This window comes from Gambusia affinis, linkage group LG03 (assembly GCF_019740435.1).
Source record: "Gambusia affinis linkage group LG03, SWU_Gaff_1.0, whole genome shotgun sequence".
NCBI classification, from domain to species: domain Eukaryota; kingdom Metazoa; phylum Chordata; class Actinopteri; order Cyprinodontiformes; family Poeciliidae; genus Gambusia; species Gambusia affinis.
In genome coordinates, this window is record NC_057870.1 from 32103601 (window position 1) to 32123311 (window position 19711).

Here is a 19711-nt window from a genome sequence, read left to right on the forward strand (position 1 = left end):
CTCTCTCAGCCATGCAGTGGAAACTTCACACTCCACGTTTCCATGCTCCGTGAGTAAACACGTTTATTTCTGTCTGGCAGTGGTGGGCACGGTCAGCTAATGCTAGCTGTGCTAACCCTAAAGCACCAATCAGAAACATGGGCTACGCTAAAGCGCCACAATGATAATTGTTATTAGTGTCAACTTTACATGATAATTAGCAGAAGCTAATGGTGAAGTGCTAAGTCCATCCATGTTGATACCCCCATGTGTTCAAGACACATGTGCTACAACCTAGCATAGCGCCTCATCAAGGTCTCCTCTGTCATTACACTCCTACCTTCAGGAAGTGATTCTGTGGATCAGACCTTTCACTTGTGGTTTCAGTTTTATAGCTGTTGAATTTTGCTAACTCTGATTGTTAGATTGTTAGAGACTGGTGGAGCTGCGGTGATTAGCATGTGGAGAACAAATCATAATTGAGAGTTCTTGCATGTATTTGTTTAGCTAACACGTCTGGTGGTTTGTTCCTGTTAGTGTTGTCTGTGCCTCCTTCGTTCATTTGTTGTATACTTGGGGAAAAAAAGCCCAGAAAGGCGGGCACAGGAAACGAAACTTCTGAGTTAACAGTCTTCACCCCTTCAAACTAAGAGTATGAATATAAACGTCTTGCTACTTGGAGAACAGCTGATAACCAAAACACAGATGTCACTTTATTCAGCTGAAAGTTTACAAAACAGCCTTACTATTTTTCTAGAAAATATAATTTAGGAGAAGCTGAGTGTTTAGACAGTTAGCAAAGGTGCTAAAATGCTAAGCTAATAATTAGTTCTGATATTAGCGGATTAGCAAAACGGGGCCCACCACTGCTATCTTGGCTCCCAACACGTGTTGACAGAGACATGCGCAGATTTACACGTCTTAATGTGTTCATTCACATGTGAACTCCAAGGTAGATGTGAAACACAAAGCTACAACAGGAGATGAACTTCACTGGTAGAACCACCAGCTGGTTGTAATGTCTACAGTTACCACCAGGTGGCGATAAGACTCACAAGACCAACAGTACGGCCTGGAGTTCAGCCTTCCAACAATCAGGCTGCTGACCCCGAGCTGACCCTGATTTGACCCCAAGAGCACTGTGACTGTTAAAAAACAGCTGAATTCACAGCAGATATTGATAAAATCCACTTTCACCAAGTCTGTCATGCAGAATTAGAAGAACAAGAAACGAATCGCTGTCCCAGTTCTTGGTGAGCGGTGGAAAAAAGTTGCACAAAGTCGGGTCTGACCTTTTCATTTTTTCAAACACCGACTGATACTGATGATCTCTGGATAGCTGCACATTTAGGAGTTAGCTCAGTGAATATTTCTGCAGCCAATTATTTTAAGCTCCTATTTGGTAGAAATAATTATTTTCTTACTTTCTTGGGTCCAAACAGCCAAACTTTGCTAATCAGGACTGATTTGTAAAACATGGAAGGGAGTGAAAACGCTTTGCAGGCGCTGCAGCTTCACATGTACCTTCACATGCGCATCCAGGTGGGTAATCTGCACATGTCCTCTGTCAACAGGTGCGCCACCTGGAGCCTGCAGGTGAAGCCGTGACGATGACCGGTTGCCGGGACGACGCCCAGCACCTTGCTCACCTTGGTCTCCCGCTCCTCCAGCAGCGTCTCCAGCTTCTTCTGGGCGGCTCGGCCCTCGTGGTCGTCGCTGACGATCAGGATGATGTGGTTCCACCTGAACTCCCTCATCAGGTCAAACCACACCTGGGCCTGGTGGGAGTACGGAGGCACCGTCCGCAGGAAGGACAGGTGGATGCTCTGCAGCGAGGAGGAGGAGGAAGAGGAGCATGAGGAAGAACCCACAGCAGAACACTAAGAACTCACTTCTCTGAATCCTGTGCCACAAACGAGAGAGGACTGGGAGTGATGGGAGTGACGGGACTACAGGGAAGCTCTGGCCTGATCTCACCATCAACAGTTTCATAAACCTGAGAAAGACTCAGAGTCCAGTTTGCTCCCAGTTCAGGGAAGAGTCTGGGAAATGAAAAGAACTGGATCATATGTTCTTAAATATAAAATCATGCTAACACGGTAACAGACGCTAACACATGTACAGGTTGCCGATGCAGGATGATGGATCTTTCAGGTCTTTAAGTGTTTGTGCCGTAAACGCTGCATAGAGTCATGACCTTGACGTGACCTTTGCTGTTCGTCAGGTTGGGTTTAGGTTTCACTTCTTCTGCTGTTTTAAACTAACTCACTGTGATTTAATATTTACCTCAGGTTATTTTAGCATAATTTACCAAAACATGACCAATCCACGTTCATCGTAGCTTAACCAACCAGCTAACTTAGCTTGTTTTGACTTTAGTTTGTCCAGCAGCATCAATTATTATCTCACCTTAGCTAGTCTCCAATTAGCTTTTCTTTAGTTTAACCAACACAAACTTTTCTTAGCTCACTTAGCTAGCCTGAACTTATCATACTTTTAGCTTAGCCAGTTAGCTTATCTTAGCTAACCCTCAGTTAGGTTAGTGTATCTTCTTAGTTAAACCAACCTAAGCTTTTCTGATCTGTTCCAGTCCCTCCCAACACACAGTGTCTAGTATCAGCTCCCAGGAACACTGGGACTCATGAGAACTGCTGCAGCAGGCGGCTGACCTTGTCAGAATAGATGGACATGCGAGTCGTCAGGCCGACCACCGGGATCCGGTAGAACCCGGCCGTGTAGGAGACGGGTGTTGGAGTCAGGTGATCGTTGGACTGCGGAGGATGGCTGACCAGGATAGCATACACCTGCAGATGAAGAAGATGTCCTGATGACCCGTCTGACAAACGGTTTGTTTTTAAGACAGAATCTACTGGGATCTACTGGCAAACCGAGGAGCAAGAGAACCGAACGTCGAAAGCAGAACCGGTCCTTTTGAGCTCAAAATCCATCATATTTATAAAATGAATCCTACCCTTGAAATCATTAATTGTTAAATTTTGCCTATTTAATCTAATTAATGTTTTTTTGTTTCAACTTTTCTGTTGAGTTGCCTGCAGACATCTTCATTGTGTTCTGTGACTCAAGGCGGTGGAGGCTACCGCTAACTAGCTGCTAATATACCCTAACTAGCTTCTATTAGTCTGTCATGGTTGAGTGAAAATTTTGTCTGGTTGGCTGTGCGACGTTTTAGTTCGGCCTCTAGCCGACGGCTGAATGAACCACCAGAACCAAGTGTAGAGGGGTGAAAAACAAGTTGCTAGTAAACAAAATCAAGAAGTAAGAAAATAGGCACCCTAACATAATTTTTCATTTTGTATCTTTAATTTCTCATTGTAATAAGTTACTTAGTGTTATTTCAGTTAGTCCGTGCAATTCTACACATGGCCGCTGGGGGCGCTGACGCGTTGGAGGCTTAGAAAAGATTGAGCACACCAGAAGAATAAATCTTCCGGTTGAAGGTAAAAGAAGCTCAACGTGTGTGTCTCGTCTTTTCTTTATCATTCACAGGTCAGTGATGCATAAAAGGTGGTGTCCTTTAAGAGTTTGGGAGGTTAAACTTTTCAAAGTCACTTTGTGCAGCTTTGGATTGACGTTGTGTAGAAAACGGGACGTATTTCTGGAGGCTAATTAATGCTAATGCGAGCGAACACTGTACTTGGAGCTAGCTGAGAAACAGTTGAACGACTATTGAATTCACTTTGAACTTACTGCATTTTTCACGTTTTGAAACGGTAAAAGACATTTTTCTGGTGTCTTTTCTTTATGGCTTATTAAAAAAACCCACGGAAACAATGTTGTTGTCAAATTCAATGGCTGCATAAAGAGACAATATTAACGGAGCAGTTTTGTAGTTTTTTTGGTGTAAGAGATAAAATACTGTAATGTTGTTAAAACTGTGGATGCAGTTAAAAACTGCATCGCTTAAATATTAAAATATATGTTTTGCAGAATAGAAATTGTAAAAGCTATTATAATACTTAAAAGCAAATACATATATTTTTATTTTGACAGTTAAAAATACAAAAAGTCTGAGGAAAAGGGACAAGATATTTGAGTTAAAACAAAACTAATTGGTTTGGAGAATTAAAAGCTATCTAAAATATTTTGTCATTCAGTAAAATTAATGGTGGAGCATGTTAAAATAATTCTAGTTCGGTTTAAAGGGATATTACAGCCATTTGTGATGTACTGAATCTATGGGTTATCTGTGATACCTGAAGTATTTGATATGAGGTATTGCATATGTAGTGTTGTATATGGAGTACGGTCATTACAAGAAGAATAAATCTTCCAGGTGAAGTTAAAAGAAGCTCAACGTGTGTTTAGGCCTGTCACGATAGCAAATTTTGCTGAACGATTAATTGTCTCAAAAAACTATTGCGGTAGACGATAATATTGTTTGAAGACCTTTTTACACTGATTTAATGGAAATGACATAATAATTCATGTGATTTTCTGCCAAAGATAGAAACACTTTATTTTCCAAAGAACATTTAACACTGGAACTGATAAAATAAACAAAACAACCAAAACTAAAATAAAATGGATTCTCAGTCTCCATTAACAAAAATGGACGGTACTTGAATAAAAACGAAATAACATAAAGCCAAAGTGTAAATAAATACTGGATTCAACCAAAAGAGTTCAGATTATAAAGTCTGTAAACCATATTGTCCTTCAGTAATCATTAGATTTAAATAGAGAAGATGGAACATCGACTACCTGATGCAATAGTTCACACTACACGTTAGTTCACTCCTACATTTTCCCCTGAAGACAATCTGAGAACGTTGATGTTCTCAGATTGTCTCTTGTGGTTTCATAACCGATCATCCTGTAGTGTGTGGTGTGTTACGGTAGATCGTTGTGGCGCTCCGATCTAAATCAGGGGTTTTCCCCACTGGGAGCTTAACGCAGCCTGTTGAATGTGACAGGTAGCCAATCAGAAAGCCGGATTCTCCTCCTGCTTTCTGAGGGGAAATTACAGAGGGGAATCCCAAACAGCTGACACGGAGCAACCCGAAGTCCAGCGGACATTGGAGATGATATGTGGAAACAACATTAATGTTTATAAAACATTTGGTGTAAAGAATATAGAAATGATGAGGGGAGGAGTTGGAGCCAAATTGGTACCAGTTGATGAACCGGTAACTTTTCAGCTGTTCTTCGTTAACGTGACATAAATAGGTTCTAATGATTTTCATCCTTCATAGTGTTTCTTCTTTGGTTACTTTAGGTTCTGTTGTTCTTGTATATCTGAGTCCATGTCAATCTTTCTTTACTGAGTTTATTTTTATTTAATCCTTCTTATTTCAGTCTCCCTGCAGTGATTTTAGTCGTCTTTATTAGTTATTTCATCACTGTAGGTTCAGTTATTCTGACATAACTGAACCTTTCTGCAGTGGTTCCAGTTAAGTTAATAACTGTAGTGTTTCTACCTTCTTCCTTTAGTAATTCTAGTTAGGTTATTTCTTTGTTTAGATCTTCTAGTTACTCTAGCTCTTTTTTTAAAAAACATTTATTTATTGATTTTAACAGAACAAGAAACATACATATATACACTTACAAATACTTAAACTAGACCAGACAAAAACCCAAAGGACATAGGGGGGGGGGGTTACAGCAGACCCTCAATAGACAAACCTACATAAACATCAGTTTGCTTCACCACATGGCCTTATAACCAATCCTCTTTCCATCCATCAAGTTAGATATCATTTTGACACAGCCAAGTGTGAAAGACAGACCAGACCACCCAGAATTTATCAAGCTTATTCTTAGTAAAATAACTGATTTTGTCAAGTGCAAAGTAGACGGTCATTTGCGTGGTCCATTGTGAAATTCCACATAATGACTCTTTCTTCCAAGAGAGCAATGCAGCGTTTGGCTTCCAAAAAGGAGACATTAAGTAAGGATCTCAAGTTGTTTGGGATAACAAATTCTTCAGGGTAAATATTCATATTCTAGCTCTTTGTTGTTCTTAGGTCAGGCTTGTTTCTGTTTAGGTTTGTTTGAATTTTTCCCTCATGTCTTTTTCTCTTCTGGTTTCTCAGGTTGTCTCACACCTGCGATCGATTGTCTCATCTCGTTAGGCCCATTGTTCCATTGGCTGCCTCCCTGTATTTTAGCTTCTGTATTCTGATTTTATGCATATTTGTCTTAAAAAGTCTTAAGGTTGAGTTGGTGGAACCTGGAAATGCAGCTGTGGAGCCACAAGTGGCTCTGCTAAATATATGAAACCATGAAAAATAGACATTTTGATTTTATTTACTTTCATTTTGCTGAATAATCACTGCAACCCCTCTGATAGACACAGCATGCTAGAGCCCTGTTAGCTCCATGCTATCTCCATTGTATCTTTTTGTTAGCTTCATGCTAGTTCCATGTTAGCTCCATGTAAAGGACTACAGGTTGGGATTCAAACCCAGGACCTTTCTGTAGCAAGGCAGCTGTTCTACTGCAGCAGGTGTCCAACTGCAGTCCTGTAACCTTTAGATGAGCCTCTGCGGCGCCTGGACAGAATCATGAGGTCATGAAGGTTCTGCAGAACCGATCCGTTTGACTCCAGTGTTTTGGTGGTAGTAACAAACCTTCTCAGCAGCTCCATGTTAGGGAGGGACTAAAACATGCAGGAGGCCCTCAGGGGCCACTTTGGACCCCTGATCTACAGGATCTAAACGTCTTAAAATGAGATGCGACTCTTTCCAAACCAGATCTCCTCCTGGATCCAACTGTCGTCACCATGGTGATAGGAGCTCCCCCTGCAATCAGTGGGTCGCTCCGTCCGCCTCCATCGTTGTCCTTGGGCAAGATGCTTCACCTTTCACAGCAGGGGGCGCCGGTGCATGGCGGCTCTGCTCCTGACTGCCCTCCGATGGCAAGATACTGCACTGTCTGTTCCCTGAGACTTCCAGCCAAGTTGAGGCTGATTTCTGGAGGATTCTTGGCTCAGGAGGAGGAAAGTCAGACCTGTGGCATTCTGGGAGTGAGAGACTGTTGGATTAAAAGCGTTTGGATAATCCCTCCATGGCCGCTCTGGGAGAACGGCAGATTACATGAGAGCCAGACGGAAAGAGCAAGTTAATCTGACAGCCGTCTCTCTGGCCAACATGCCGCCATGTTGGCCTCGTTTCCTCCATCTTCCTCCATCTTCCTCCATGTTCCTCCTCCTGTGATGAAGAGCCGTCTGGTCGGCCGCCTGACCCGGTTCTGTTCAGGTTTCCATCAGCAGCTCAGTTCTCTGCAGGCTCTTTCAGAATCTTTATTTGTGTCTTTTGTAGAGTGTCTGTTTGTGTAGTTATATTTAGAGCAGCTCTGATTTCCCGCCTGGAGCCGCTCTCCGTCTTGATGCGTGCGGCGGGTCTTTCATGCGGCGTGCTGCGTTGCTCCCAGCGGGCCGCTTCCTCTCAGACTGACGGCCACGCTCAGGTTTCAGAACAGGTGAAATATGAAGGAAACGCTTCGTGTGAACTCATTCTGTCACTTCTGCTTCTGTTCCTCATGTTATTCTAATCATATTCATGAAGTATTAATGTTTCAGCAAACATCTCTGAGTCCCTGAACAAACCCAGACTGAGACTGTCACAGCCAGCCGTTTAAAACGCTGCCTTTAAAGAGACACGGCGGAAATAAATAACCAGCACAAAACGGAGAGCTTAATATCACAACATCCACTGTGAACGTTTTTATCTGCCAGGTTTATGGATGAAAATCATTTAAAATCAGGATCAGATACAGAGAGAGGGAACCGAATAAACTGGATCTAAAGGAAGGAGACAAATCTGCATAAACAATAACAACAATCATAAGGAACCGTAAGTTTCTCATTTTAATAAGACATGAAACTCATAACGATATTTGTCTGGTGAAAGCCAGATTGTCTTCTTGTTTCAGCGACAGGTCATTTAGATCTCATTATGATGATCCCGTTTAACCTCTGACCCTGTCAGGGAGCCTCACTACTCGATTCATCACTCAACATGCTAGTGATAGCCCACATGCTAACAGCATCACTTTAGCTAGTCCTATCATTTTAGCTAATCTTACAAGAGCAGCAACACTTGGAAAGAATAGCAGCAGTATTGTTTCCCAGTTAAAACACGGCCAGGTAGCCGTTGCCATGGTAACCGGTCCGGCGGTTCACCTGTTTGGAGATGAGGTCCTCGCAGACAGACAGCGCCATCTGGATGGCGTTGGGCTTGTGCGTGACGGAGATGGCGTTCATCTTGAACTTGTCCTTGCCGTAGAGGTCGTTGGCCTGCGTCACGGCGTCCTTGAACACCTGTTCATAGCGCTTCTGGCTCAGCACGGCGCCCACGTTCACCAGGCGCGGCTCGCAGCCGCACAGCGCCACCGAGCAGCAGTGCAGCGCAGCCAGCAGCAGCACGCCGCGAGCCGCCACTGGGGAGAGGAGGGAAACCACGGTCATCCACAGACAGGAAGTGCGCTGGACGCAGCACAAAAGCCTGGAGCATGCAGTTCTTTAGTTTACTTTTGGGTCAAATTTAGGATCAAAAGAAGCATTACATGGTTGTAAACTGGTTTCTGCCGGGTGAGTTGTGCTATTTTAAGTAATTATGCTAACGATGCTACCGCTAACAACAAGCTAACCCATGTTATCTCTATGTGCTCGGATCTCCTGGTAAATAACTTATTGAGCTTCTGTAAACCAAATTCATGCTGGAGTTGTACGTTAATGTCGAGTCGTTGCTGGATTCAGGTCCAATGCAGGTCAACGATCGGCTCCGATCTACAGAACCCGTGTTGGACTCGGACATGAACCGGAACAGTCACAGCTCACTGTCTGATTGGCTGGGGAGGCTACATTTCATTTATTTAGCTTTTTTAGCATCAATAAACATAATCTTTTCTGTCCGGGACTCACCACTGAGCTAACTGCTAACAACGTTAGCGCTCCGAGGACAACCAGGCTAGGGCATAAAATCATATCTTACCTTACATATGAATGCTTGTCTTTCTAGGGAACTGTCCAATAAAACATCTGAAATACAATTTAAACCATGGATCGTTACCTGTTAGAAGATGGAGCTGCAAACTCTGGCATTATTATTATTCTTGGATTTATTGGCAGTTGGCAACAAACTTTTGGTAGCATTACAGCCACTTACTGGTATGGAGTGTGGTTTGTGATGGTCTATAATGTATATAAACTCCTACTACTACTAATAATAAATAAAATGAATAAATAAATCTACCTATACATACAAATATTTATACATATCTATACTCATATACTTTTAGATAACTTTATATTCACAAACACACCTACTATGATCAAATTCTATGAAATAATTTAATTTAGAAATCGAATAACTATTTGTATATATTTACTCCCCAAATTCTTCCTCATAATATCTAATAAATTAACCTTTTCTTTAATACATTTATTTTTTTAAGGTTTTATTGGCTCTAGTGGCCTTTATTAGATAGTTAACTGACAGGAAGGTGGGTAATGAGAGAAGGGGGAAGACATGTGGCAAAGGTCGCCAGGCCGGGAATCGAACCTGCGACGGCCGCATCGAGGACCAAGGCCTCCCTATGTGGGCTGTGCTTAACCCCTGATCCACCACATCATATCCCTTCCTTAATACATTTAAACTCTCAAACTCTGGCATTGTTAGTGTTCCATGTTTATATATGCTGATTGTAGTACCCATAGTACCCAGTAGGGGCGCTGTAGTTTGGTTCACGTTGAGTTAGTGCCTTCATTTAAAGCGAAAAATAAAAGGAAGTGTTGCTAGTTTACTGTCAGTCAGCACTTTGGACTAAAATATACAATTCTCAGGAGTGGGCAACTCCAGGACCAGAGGGGCCAGTCTCCCTGAGGGGCCGGTCTCCTGGAGGGCCGGTCTCCTTGAGGGGCCGGTCTCCCTGAGGGGCCGGTCTCCTGGAGGGCCGGTCTCCTGGAGGGCCAGTCTCCCTGAGGGGCCGGTCTCCTGGAGGGCCAGTCTCCCAGAGGGGCCGGTCTCCCTGAGGGGCCAGTCTCCCAGAGGGGCCGGTCTCCCTGAGGGGCCGGTCTCCTGGAGGGCCGGTCTCCCTGAGGGGCCGGTCTCCTGGAGGGCCAGTCTCCCTGAGGGGCCGGAGAGGCCGTTCTCCCTGAGGGCCCGGTCTCCCTGAGGGGCCGGTCTCCTGCAACCTTTAGATGTTTCTCCACTTCAACACGCCTGAGTCCAATCATGAGGTCATCAGCAGGACTCTGGAGAACCTGACCGGTTCTGAGGAGGAGATTCAGCTGTTGGATTCAGGTTGTTGGACCAGAGAGACTCTAAGAGCTGCAGGACACCTGAATTGCCCATCCTGGGGAAGAGGAAGAGGAAGAGGAAGAGGAGGATATTCTCCATCTTTATGACTCTGTACTGTAGCGCTCATTCTTCAGAGACGGCTAACGGCAGCACAACTCGGACTTTACCGCCATGAGCTTTGCAGCCCTCGTGCAGCGGAGCGAGGTTCATGTTTAGAACTGCATTAGTTTGTGAACTTAGCGTTACTATGTAATGTATTTATGTTTTGTGTCAAACAAAAGCACTTAAACAAATGTGTTTTCTTTTCTTTTAGTTTTCACGGTGTATTCGGTGCTCTGCTGGACCCGTCGAAGCTCTTCTCTGTTCTTGGGTCTGAAGGATTGCTCTAGTTAGTTTCTGCACCTCCTGTTTTTAGTTGGAGATTGTTGATCCACTTTTCTCCTCTTTTTTTGGTAAGTTTTTCAAAATTAACTCCCTTGTGACGAACAGCCAAAATAACGTTTATCTTTCTATTAGAACAGCTGGATCAACCGTTCAGGACATTTTGATGCTGGACCAGCAGTGTTGGAGATATTTATTCTTTATTTCTTTATCCATTTGAATTTTGTTAGTTAATCCTTAAATTTATATTTTTTGCATTATTTACAGAATTTAATTGCAGGTTAATAATTATTGATTCTATTTATCTTTTGTTTTATTATTTTCCTTATTTATTTTTTCTAAATAATACAGGAAGTGATGTGGGTCGGTCCATTTTCTGTCAGTGTAGGGGCTGGTAAAGGACCAGCAGGCCTTTGGTTGGGGGCCTGTGGTTAGCATGAGAACAAAGGAAAGTTTGAACTCTGTAATTTTTGCTGAAATAGGAAAAATAAACCATCCAGAACAATCAACAAGTTTGGACATTGAACTTCTTTTGCCTGTGTACAGAAACTGGACCCAGTGCCTCATAGTGGCTGGAGGAACTTTTATTGGATGTTTGGTTTGGAAAACAATCTCCACTACAAACAGAAATAAACAAACGGCATTTACTTCCTGCCCTCCATCTGCATCTGTGTGGTCTATTTGTTGGAACTGGAGTTTACATTTTAGAGTGGCATTTTATGTGTTTAGGGCGGGGCTTCGTGTTTAGGGCGGAGCTTCGTATTTAGGGCGGGGCTTCGTGTTTAGGGCGGGGCTTGGGTTAGGGTTAGGCTGAGCTTTATTTGTTTCATAATTGATTTTTTTATTATTTAAGACAGAACTGTCTTGTTGGTGAAATGTTCCATTCTGATAAATGTGATTCATTTGTAGGGTCAGTGTTTATAAGGTCAGAGGTCAGGATAAGGAGACCGACTCATGAATCATGTTGTTATTAAAGGTGATCAGAGCAGAAACCAATCAGAATCCAGGTAAAGTATAATAGTTTGATCAAAGTGCTGCTTCTATTGATCGCTATTGATCGGCTCTCTATGTTGGTTGGGATTAAAAATGGTTAAATAATCATTTTTTCTCCAACCATCATTCCAGCCAACAGGAAGTGATGCGTTTGACGAGCCGCCTCCAGTTTCAGCTGAATGATGGATGTTTTTATGTGGAGCGTCTGAAACATAAAGTTTATATAAAACATGAAGTTGATCAAGTTTTTGGCTGTAAAAACTCTGAGCATCGTCATCAATAACCGAATCAAACCAGCAGCAGCTCTTATCGTTACTCAGAGGTGGAAACAGAAACTCTCATATTTATTAATATTTCAGCTGCTGCTTATAAAAACTGGCTGTAACGCTTCATGTTTATGAACATTTAATCCTTCCAGAACCAGAACCGCTTTAAAACCCTTTAAATATGTTTAAATCAGGAAACAATATGAACTAAATGATTATTTTATGATTTTACCAACAGTTTTAATCAGATTATATTAATTCCTCATGTTTTCCGTTTGATTAATGAATAATCTGAACATGATCTTTGGATTGTTTTAAGTTTTTAATCATGAAATGTTTTATTTCTGCTCTAAATTCACGTCCAACTTTAAGGACAAAATTTCTTCTGAAGTATTAAAATTTTAAATTTGAAGAAAATTCTGATAAACTTAAAAAACTTCAGCCTGAAGCTTGATGACAGATTAACGCGGATTTCTGCTTCATGTTTTGATGTTTTACTAAGTTTATAAATCATGTCAACATTTCTGCACAACTTTTTCTTTTTAATATCTTAATACAAATATTAAAACTTCTGACTCTAAAAATGATCATTTTCGTTCATTTAATTCTCAGAAATCTGAAGTAAAAGATTTTTATTTCAAATATTTTAAAGCCAATATCAGAAATAAAACCATCAGAACCGGAACGCACGTGATCCAGATCCAAACAGAGGATGAAGCCCGACCGGACCGAACCGTGAGCCCGCAGGGCCCTGGCGGGACCTCTGGACCTGATCAGAACCGGTACCACATCACTGCTGCCGAGCAGAACCAGAACCCTTGAACAGAAAGCGAGACACTCACTGATCCCGCTACAGGTCCGGGTCCCGGTTCTGGTGGTTCCGTCGCTCTTCTGTTGATCCGCCGACGGCTCGGTTCTCTTCCCGGTCTGGATTGGACGGGTCACGGCTCGGTTCCGGCTCAGAGGTTCTGGTGCCGGTCGGTTCGGTGACAGCAAAGATGACTGGGTTGGGTTTGTGTCAGTCCGTGTTCAGAACCGGACCCGCGGACTCGGTTCCGCCTCGTCCTGTTGCTTCAGCGCCGATCCATCGGCTCCGAACCCGGCTCGGCTCCGGTTCTCCCGGTTCTGTTCGGGCTCGCGATGACGGAGGACTTTCAGGTGACCTGATGCTCGCGCGCCCGCCGCTCTGTCCTTGGATCTGCGGGGCGCGCTCCCGAGACGAGCGGGGCGCGCTCCCGAGCGGAGGAGAACTTGCGCGCGACGTCGGTGTTCGCGCGTCTTGTTTTGGGAAACCAGAGAGAATTCAGGGTTCTGGACCAGAACCGTCTGGTTCTGATAACAGACTGGACCGATCCAGAACCAGGAGTTAAATATGAGCCCAGTTCGGTTCGGTCTGGGTCCAGTTCGGAACGTCTCCAGAACCGCTTCACAAGGGTGGAACATTTGGACCACTGAAAACTTTAGTTAGCAACCTAGATATTTAGTAAGGAAATTAAATAATTAGTTGGGAACAAAATATTTGGCTAACAAAAGACATTTTTAACTTAGATCTAAACATTTAGCAGTGCCAGCTACATATTTAGGTTGCTAGCTAAATACTTAGCTTATAAGTAAATATTTAATTTGAAAGCTAAGAAAATAGTTTGTAAGCTAAACATTTAGCTTGTGAATAAAATATTTAGTTTGGAACCCTGAGATTTATAAATGTTAACGTTCTGAAAGAGGAAATGGGGAACCATCTGTGGAACAAGAATTAGGAAACGTTCTGGAGCAGGAAGTGAAGAACATTGCAGACCAGGAAGTGGGAAACTTGTATTATTATTATTATTATTATTATTATTATTATTATTATTATTATTATTATTATTATTATTATTATTATTATTATTATTATTATTGAACAAACTGTATACAAAGACTCGATGAGGTGCAAGAACATTGCAACACAGGTAGAAAAATTAAACAAAAACCAGGGGCTAAAACTAAAGACAAGCACATAAAACATTAAGACAAATGAATATTAATAGAGCAGGATTTTAAAACAAAAGAAAAGTTGAGATACTGACAGTTACTTTTCTTGCAGAAACAGATTTCAAAAGTTTCAGTGAGGAGTAATAAAGTTTAAATTGGTTAAGAAAAAAATCCAAACAAGGAGTAAAACCTCTCCATTTACAGCAGAGTATGTGATATTTAACAAGTAAAAAGATAATATTAACCATGTCAGATATTTTACTATCAAGGCCATCAATATAATATAAAATGTGGGTGATGATTATCTCAGGAATGTCTTCAATTTTAAGGAAAAACCAATTTTTAATGTCTCTCCATAGTTTCAAAGAAAAAAGATGATTATTGGATTCTTCTGGACAATCACAAAAGATACAACATGTTGAATCAAATTTAAATCTTTTGTGTAAAAATTCAACCACTGGATAAAAATGGTGATAAATTTTGAAGTGAGTTTCTTTAACCTTTGATGAAATCGGCCATTTTACATACTTGGAGAACATCTTCTCAATTCTAGACAGATTGGTTGTTATCAAGATATTATTATTGTAATCATTAATAAATTAGATTTGAAGGTTGTCACAAGCAGAACATTGTTGCACTTTGTATCAGTCACACTGTCATTCTGGGTAAAGATGAAGTAACATCTGAATATCTGAAGGTGTTTTGATCAGAGCTACAGGAATAAATTTACATACTTTTAAATATTCATTACAAGAACAGTTCAGATCTCTATGATTTAATAAAACACCATTACTATCCATTAAGTCAGTTACAAATAAAATACCTTTTTCATACCAGTCAGTTTTAAAAATAGATTTTCTATTTATCAATATTGATCTGTTATTCCACACTAGCTACAGGAATAAATTTACATACTTTTAAATATTCATTACAAGAACAGTTCAGATTTCTATGATTTAATAAAACACCATTACTATCCATTAAGTCAGTTACAAATAAAATACCTTTTTCATACCAGTCAGTTTTAAAAATAGATTTTCTATTTATCAATATTGATCTGTTATTCCACACTACAGATCCATGTGGGGTCAAAATGTGGCTAAATATCATTTTCCAAAAATGTAAAACTTGCTTGTGAAAATTAGACAGTGTCAGGAAGTGGGAAACGTTCTGGAGCAGGAAGTGAGGAATGTTCCAGATCATTGATCTGGGAATAAGATGGAGTGTGAGATGCAGATGAAGCAGCAGAAATCAGACTCCCCTGCTCTAAATCACTTTGGCTCCTCAGCTGCCAGTACAGCACAGGTTGCCGTGGCAACAGGGATGCAGCTCCAGCCTCCTCTGAATTCGGTTGCCACAGAAATGAGCATCTCGCCCTCATTAGCATTCCTGAGGACTAGCACATGCACTGTGCGGTCATGTGACCACCTACAGGTGTCTTCTGAAGGGTCAGGTGAGCTGAACAGTCAGACCCTGAGGCTTATGGGTAATGGAGTCCTCACAGTCGATGTTTGACAGTGAAGAAAACCAAGCAGCTGATGGTGTTTTCTCACTGGCCTTACTGTGTGTGTGTGTGTGTGTGTGTGTGTGTGTGTGTGTGTGTGTGTGTGTGTCACCCCCTAACCCCCAGCTGATGACGTCACGAGCAGGTCCTCAGAGCCTGATCTCAGCTGTGATCTTGAAGTAGGACACGTATGACCTCCTGAGGAGGCTTCCCTTCAGCTTCCAGGCCACTAAGCACACACACACACACACACACACACACACAGTCTGCTCCCAGCGGACACAGAGATGCATGCTGGGACATCTCCGTCCCCGGGGGTCGGTCTCTTTAGGAGACATGGAGGCCTTCAGGATCTGAGCTTCATTAAAACACCAGAGCAGCTGCATCACCATGGCAACACTTCACCTGGTCTGAAAGAGTCTGACAGCATCACACACACAGAGCCGGCCAAAGTCATAATCAAACTCAGCAGCTGCTCAGGGCCACTGCTGAAAAATAAATGTACTCAGTATGTTACATTTGAACTTCCTGTCAATCAGAGTAATCCTGAGAAAACTTCAACTTCACTTAGGATCAGTTAACTCAACGTGGAACATTTTGGAACAACTCATTTTGTGCTTAGTGTATTTTAATAGTACTTAAATTGTATTAAAGCACAATTTAAAGTGTACTAAGTGTACTTCAACATGCTCATTTTTGGACAACTTAAGTTACATTTAGTATACTTTAAGTATATTGGTTTTTATGTAATTTAAACATGCTTGATTAATTTATTTTTGTCAATGGATTACATTTAAAATATATTTAGAATGTATTTTCAGTATATTGGCATTACATATTTTATATATTATTAGTGTGATTACAGTATGCTACATTTACACTTTTGGTTTATTATAATTACTAATGGTTGGTCACCAGATAGATGACCAGTAGAAAACTGTCTGCCTCCCACTGATCATTTACAAACTGATCATTTACAAACTGATAATTTACAAACTGATCATTTTGAATCGATATGGAAATCATTTGTGCAGCAGAGCAGAGATGAAGGTTTTCTATCTTTGTTCATGTTAAATCTCTGTGAGGTTCCATGAGGACGACACTCTGAACTGTTTGTATCTTTGTGAAATGATTTAATGACATTAATGCATTTATTTCAAACCCAAATAAATCTTCATCCAACTCCTCTGGTGACGTCAGCCTCACATATCTGCTTCCAACTCTCATCAGTCTGAGGAATCGAACGCTGAGCAGAATGATTGAAGGTTTCTGCCTCTGAGTTTTTATATGTGGAAGAATATAAATTGCTATAAAAGGTCAAATTTCTTTGGATATTCATTTTGAGTCAGTACATGGTTTATTATTCATTAACAAGCAGGTTATGGCATTTATTTCCTGTCTAATTTTTTATCATCTACAGAAATATGCAGAACTTTTCTCACCATCTTCAACCACTTAGACCTCAGATTTGCTGCTTTTTGCTTTTTTAGTATAAAAATCATCAAACTCAGACTGGAGAGGTTTTTTGTCGTCATCATTAAAAAACCGTTCATGGTTTTGATGTGACCAAGTTCTTGAATGATTTCTGATTCCTTTTCTTTATTTTGGATAACTATTAATTTACTGTGTTTGATTGAGATTTGCCAGACTTTAAATTTAAAGAATTATTATTTTTCCGTGCAAGAATTCAGATTTTTAATTTTTATCAAATTAAATTGCGATGCTCCAGAATTTGGTTATTGAACTTTTCATTGTTCAGCAGGTTGAGTTAAACTTCCAGTAACTTTGTTAAGGGACTTTTTCAACCCAGTGGTGACACTGACTTGTATCAGGCAGTGATCAGATAAAGGTGCAGGTCAAATTCCAGCATTTACACTATTTTGCATCAGAATGTCTGAAATGAGCCAGAAGTCGATACGGGACTGAGCTGACCACCAGGTTTAAACCAGGAGAAGGACTGACCTCTGACCTCTGACCTGCTTCTCTCCAAGGATCCACCAGGTTCAGATCTAAGCAAAACTTTATAAAACTACATTTAGAAGATGAGATTTCTGTTTGAGGTTAGAGCACCGGCAGCTTTTATTTTGAAAAAACGGTAGATTAATTGCAAAGCAGCGGGTAACTTCCTGTTTTAAAGTTATTATTTTTATTCAAATTTAAGGTATTGAGGATGAAAATGTGAATTATTATCTTTACTGTTGAACATATTGAGTTCATGGATTGTAGTTCTGAGTGTCAGTTCGGGTTTTAAAAGGCAAATTAACGGATCATAACTTTATAGTCTGTGAAGGGTTTTCCCGCTCCGTCTCTTTCTGTTCGGATTCCGGGGGGAGAAGGTATGAAGTTTTTCTTTCTGTGTTCAATAAGTGTATTTTAAGCATAATAAGTGACAATTTGATTCCTGTTTTTGTAAAATAATGTGCTTTGGAGCACTTAAACTTTGTTAAACAGTGATAGAACTGCGTTAGCCGCTATTTAGCTGCTCTTATGCTACATGAAACATTGCTAATGAAAATGCTACATCCATGTGCTGAAAATAGTGTTCATGGTTAAACAGGCACTGTGATGTAAAAGCCTGTTTTAAACAAATGTTTTCTGCTATTTGGATGCAGGAGCATTAAAAGGGCCTTCAGATCAACTGTTTTTGGCTGTTATTTCCCACAAAACAAAAAATTAACTGCACTAAAAAACTCAGCACGCTGCAAAAATGTTTCTGAGTTTTTGTTTCAAAACGTTGTTCAATGTTGATAATAATTAAAACTTGTCAATGTGTGGTATTGTCTAGAAAAACTGTTTTGCCATCAGGCTGCATTAATCTACGATGAGCCTCTCTGAGCTGCATGTTGTTTGCTGATGATAATTTGTCTAAAACAAACATTATTTTTACATTAACTTCTAAGTTATGTGAAACTTGTCCAATTAAAATGATTTGAAAGCACAGATTCAGCCCGGTACCGGTCCACTTCCTCAGGGGAGAAAGACTCACCTGGTATAAATTACATTTTTAGATGTAAAGGCCTAACAGAAATTAATTTAATCAAAGAATGTGATGAAAGTATTCCATGTTAAGTAGCACTGCACCGACTGGTTGATTACTGATCTTTATTAGCCTGACCTGCCGATTCTGATTTTGGCCAATGCCAATTTCTTTTTATCTGAAATGTTGCTAAAAATGGCATGAAAGGAAAACCGCTCACCTTATAACGGTGGGTTGACTACTGTTGACTGTAAACGTTCAAACCAGAGCTGGTGGGCCGGTCAGTCCAGACTCTCGCTGCAGAGCAGAAGAGGTCAGCAGGTCACATGGAGGTATCAGCTGACCCCTCAAGATCCAGGAAGTCTGTGCCGATAAATCGGCTGGTTGATAAATGTATCCTATATGCTGCGTGGATACAGTTTATGATGTAACGAGCGCTCAGAGCTGCAGGGAGCAGCAGGTGTGTGAAGGATCTGATCGTCTAACTGGTGACTGCAGAAATCCACATTATTAGCAGGAATAGAGGGCCCCAAAGTCAGATGTTGCTCAGGGCCCCAAAGTCAGATGTTGCTCAGGGCCCCATGGAGTTTTGGGCCGGTCCTGATACAGAATGTTTTAGAAACGCATCATGGCCGCTCCAGATGCTGCAGCTTTTCCTGAATGAAGCCGCGAAAGAGGAAGGAACCGGATTATTCCCGTTTCCTGAGTCAGATTGACGGGAACGTCATGCTTCTGATATTTATTCAGAGTTTAGAGCAGTGGTTCCCAAAGTGTGGGGCGCGTCCCCTAGGGGGGCGGGAATCAGTAACGGTACGGATGAATAAAAAAACCCACAGTTACACAAAAGTGTTTCACTGTAAAGACGGTTTGTAGTTTGTTTTGTTACAACTTGAAGTGAGAAATAAACTTCAGTGGAGTTAGAAAACTAAATGTTTCTGTCTGGTTGAACCACGTGTGACCAGATGATTGGTTTTTGGGGGGGTTTTATTGTAATCCATCGGGGGACCCAGAAAATCTTTGAGAACCACTGATTTAGAGGAAGCAGCTCAGACTAACAGCTGCTGGCTTCTGCTGCCCCCTGCTGGTGGAGGCCACTCAGTGCACATCTGAGCTCCGTGAGAAAAGGTCGATCAGAAAACTTCAGCCTGTTTTCACTGATCTTATTTTGTTTTGATGTCATTTAATCTCATTGTGATTTGTGGAAACCTTTCATAATTCCTGTTTTAGTTTCTAATCTGTGAATGTTTTAGATTATTTATTCTCAGCAGCTGCAGAAACTTTTTCATGGTTCAGATCAGGACAGAAAACAAACTGAAATATTCCATGAAGCAGCTTTACAAGAGATAAAACGATTCTCAGAGAACAAACATCACATCTC

The 19711-nt window shown here is 41.2% G+C and overlaps 1 protein-coding gene across 4 annotated transcripts in view; it reads right to left on the minus strand.

The window, feature by feature from the left end:
* The window catches only part of grin1b (glutamate receptor, ionotropic, N-methyl D-aspartate 1b), a 42366-nt gene extending 29288 nt beyond the window's left edge, over window positions 1-13078 (minus strand). For all 4 annotated transcript variants that reach the window (XM_044112289.1, XM_044112287.1, XM_044112288.1 and 1 more), the window contains exons 1-4: window positions 12724-13078; window positions 8123-8379; window positions 2649-2783; window positions 1629-1805 (exon numbers count right to left, since the gene is read on the minus strand). In XM_044112289.1, the coding sequence (XP_043968224.1) occupies window positions 1629-1805; window positions 2649-2783; window positions 8123-8379; window position 12724 (570 nt within the window). In that variant the 5' untranslated portion in view covers window positions 12725-13078. The remainder of the gene's footprint in view (window positions 1-1628; window positions 1806-2648; window positions 2784-8122; window positions 8380-12723) is intronic.
* Window positions 13079-19711: the final 6633 nt, after the last annotated feature.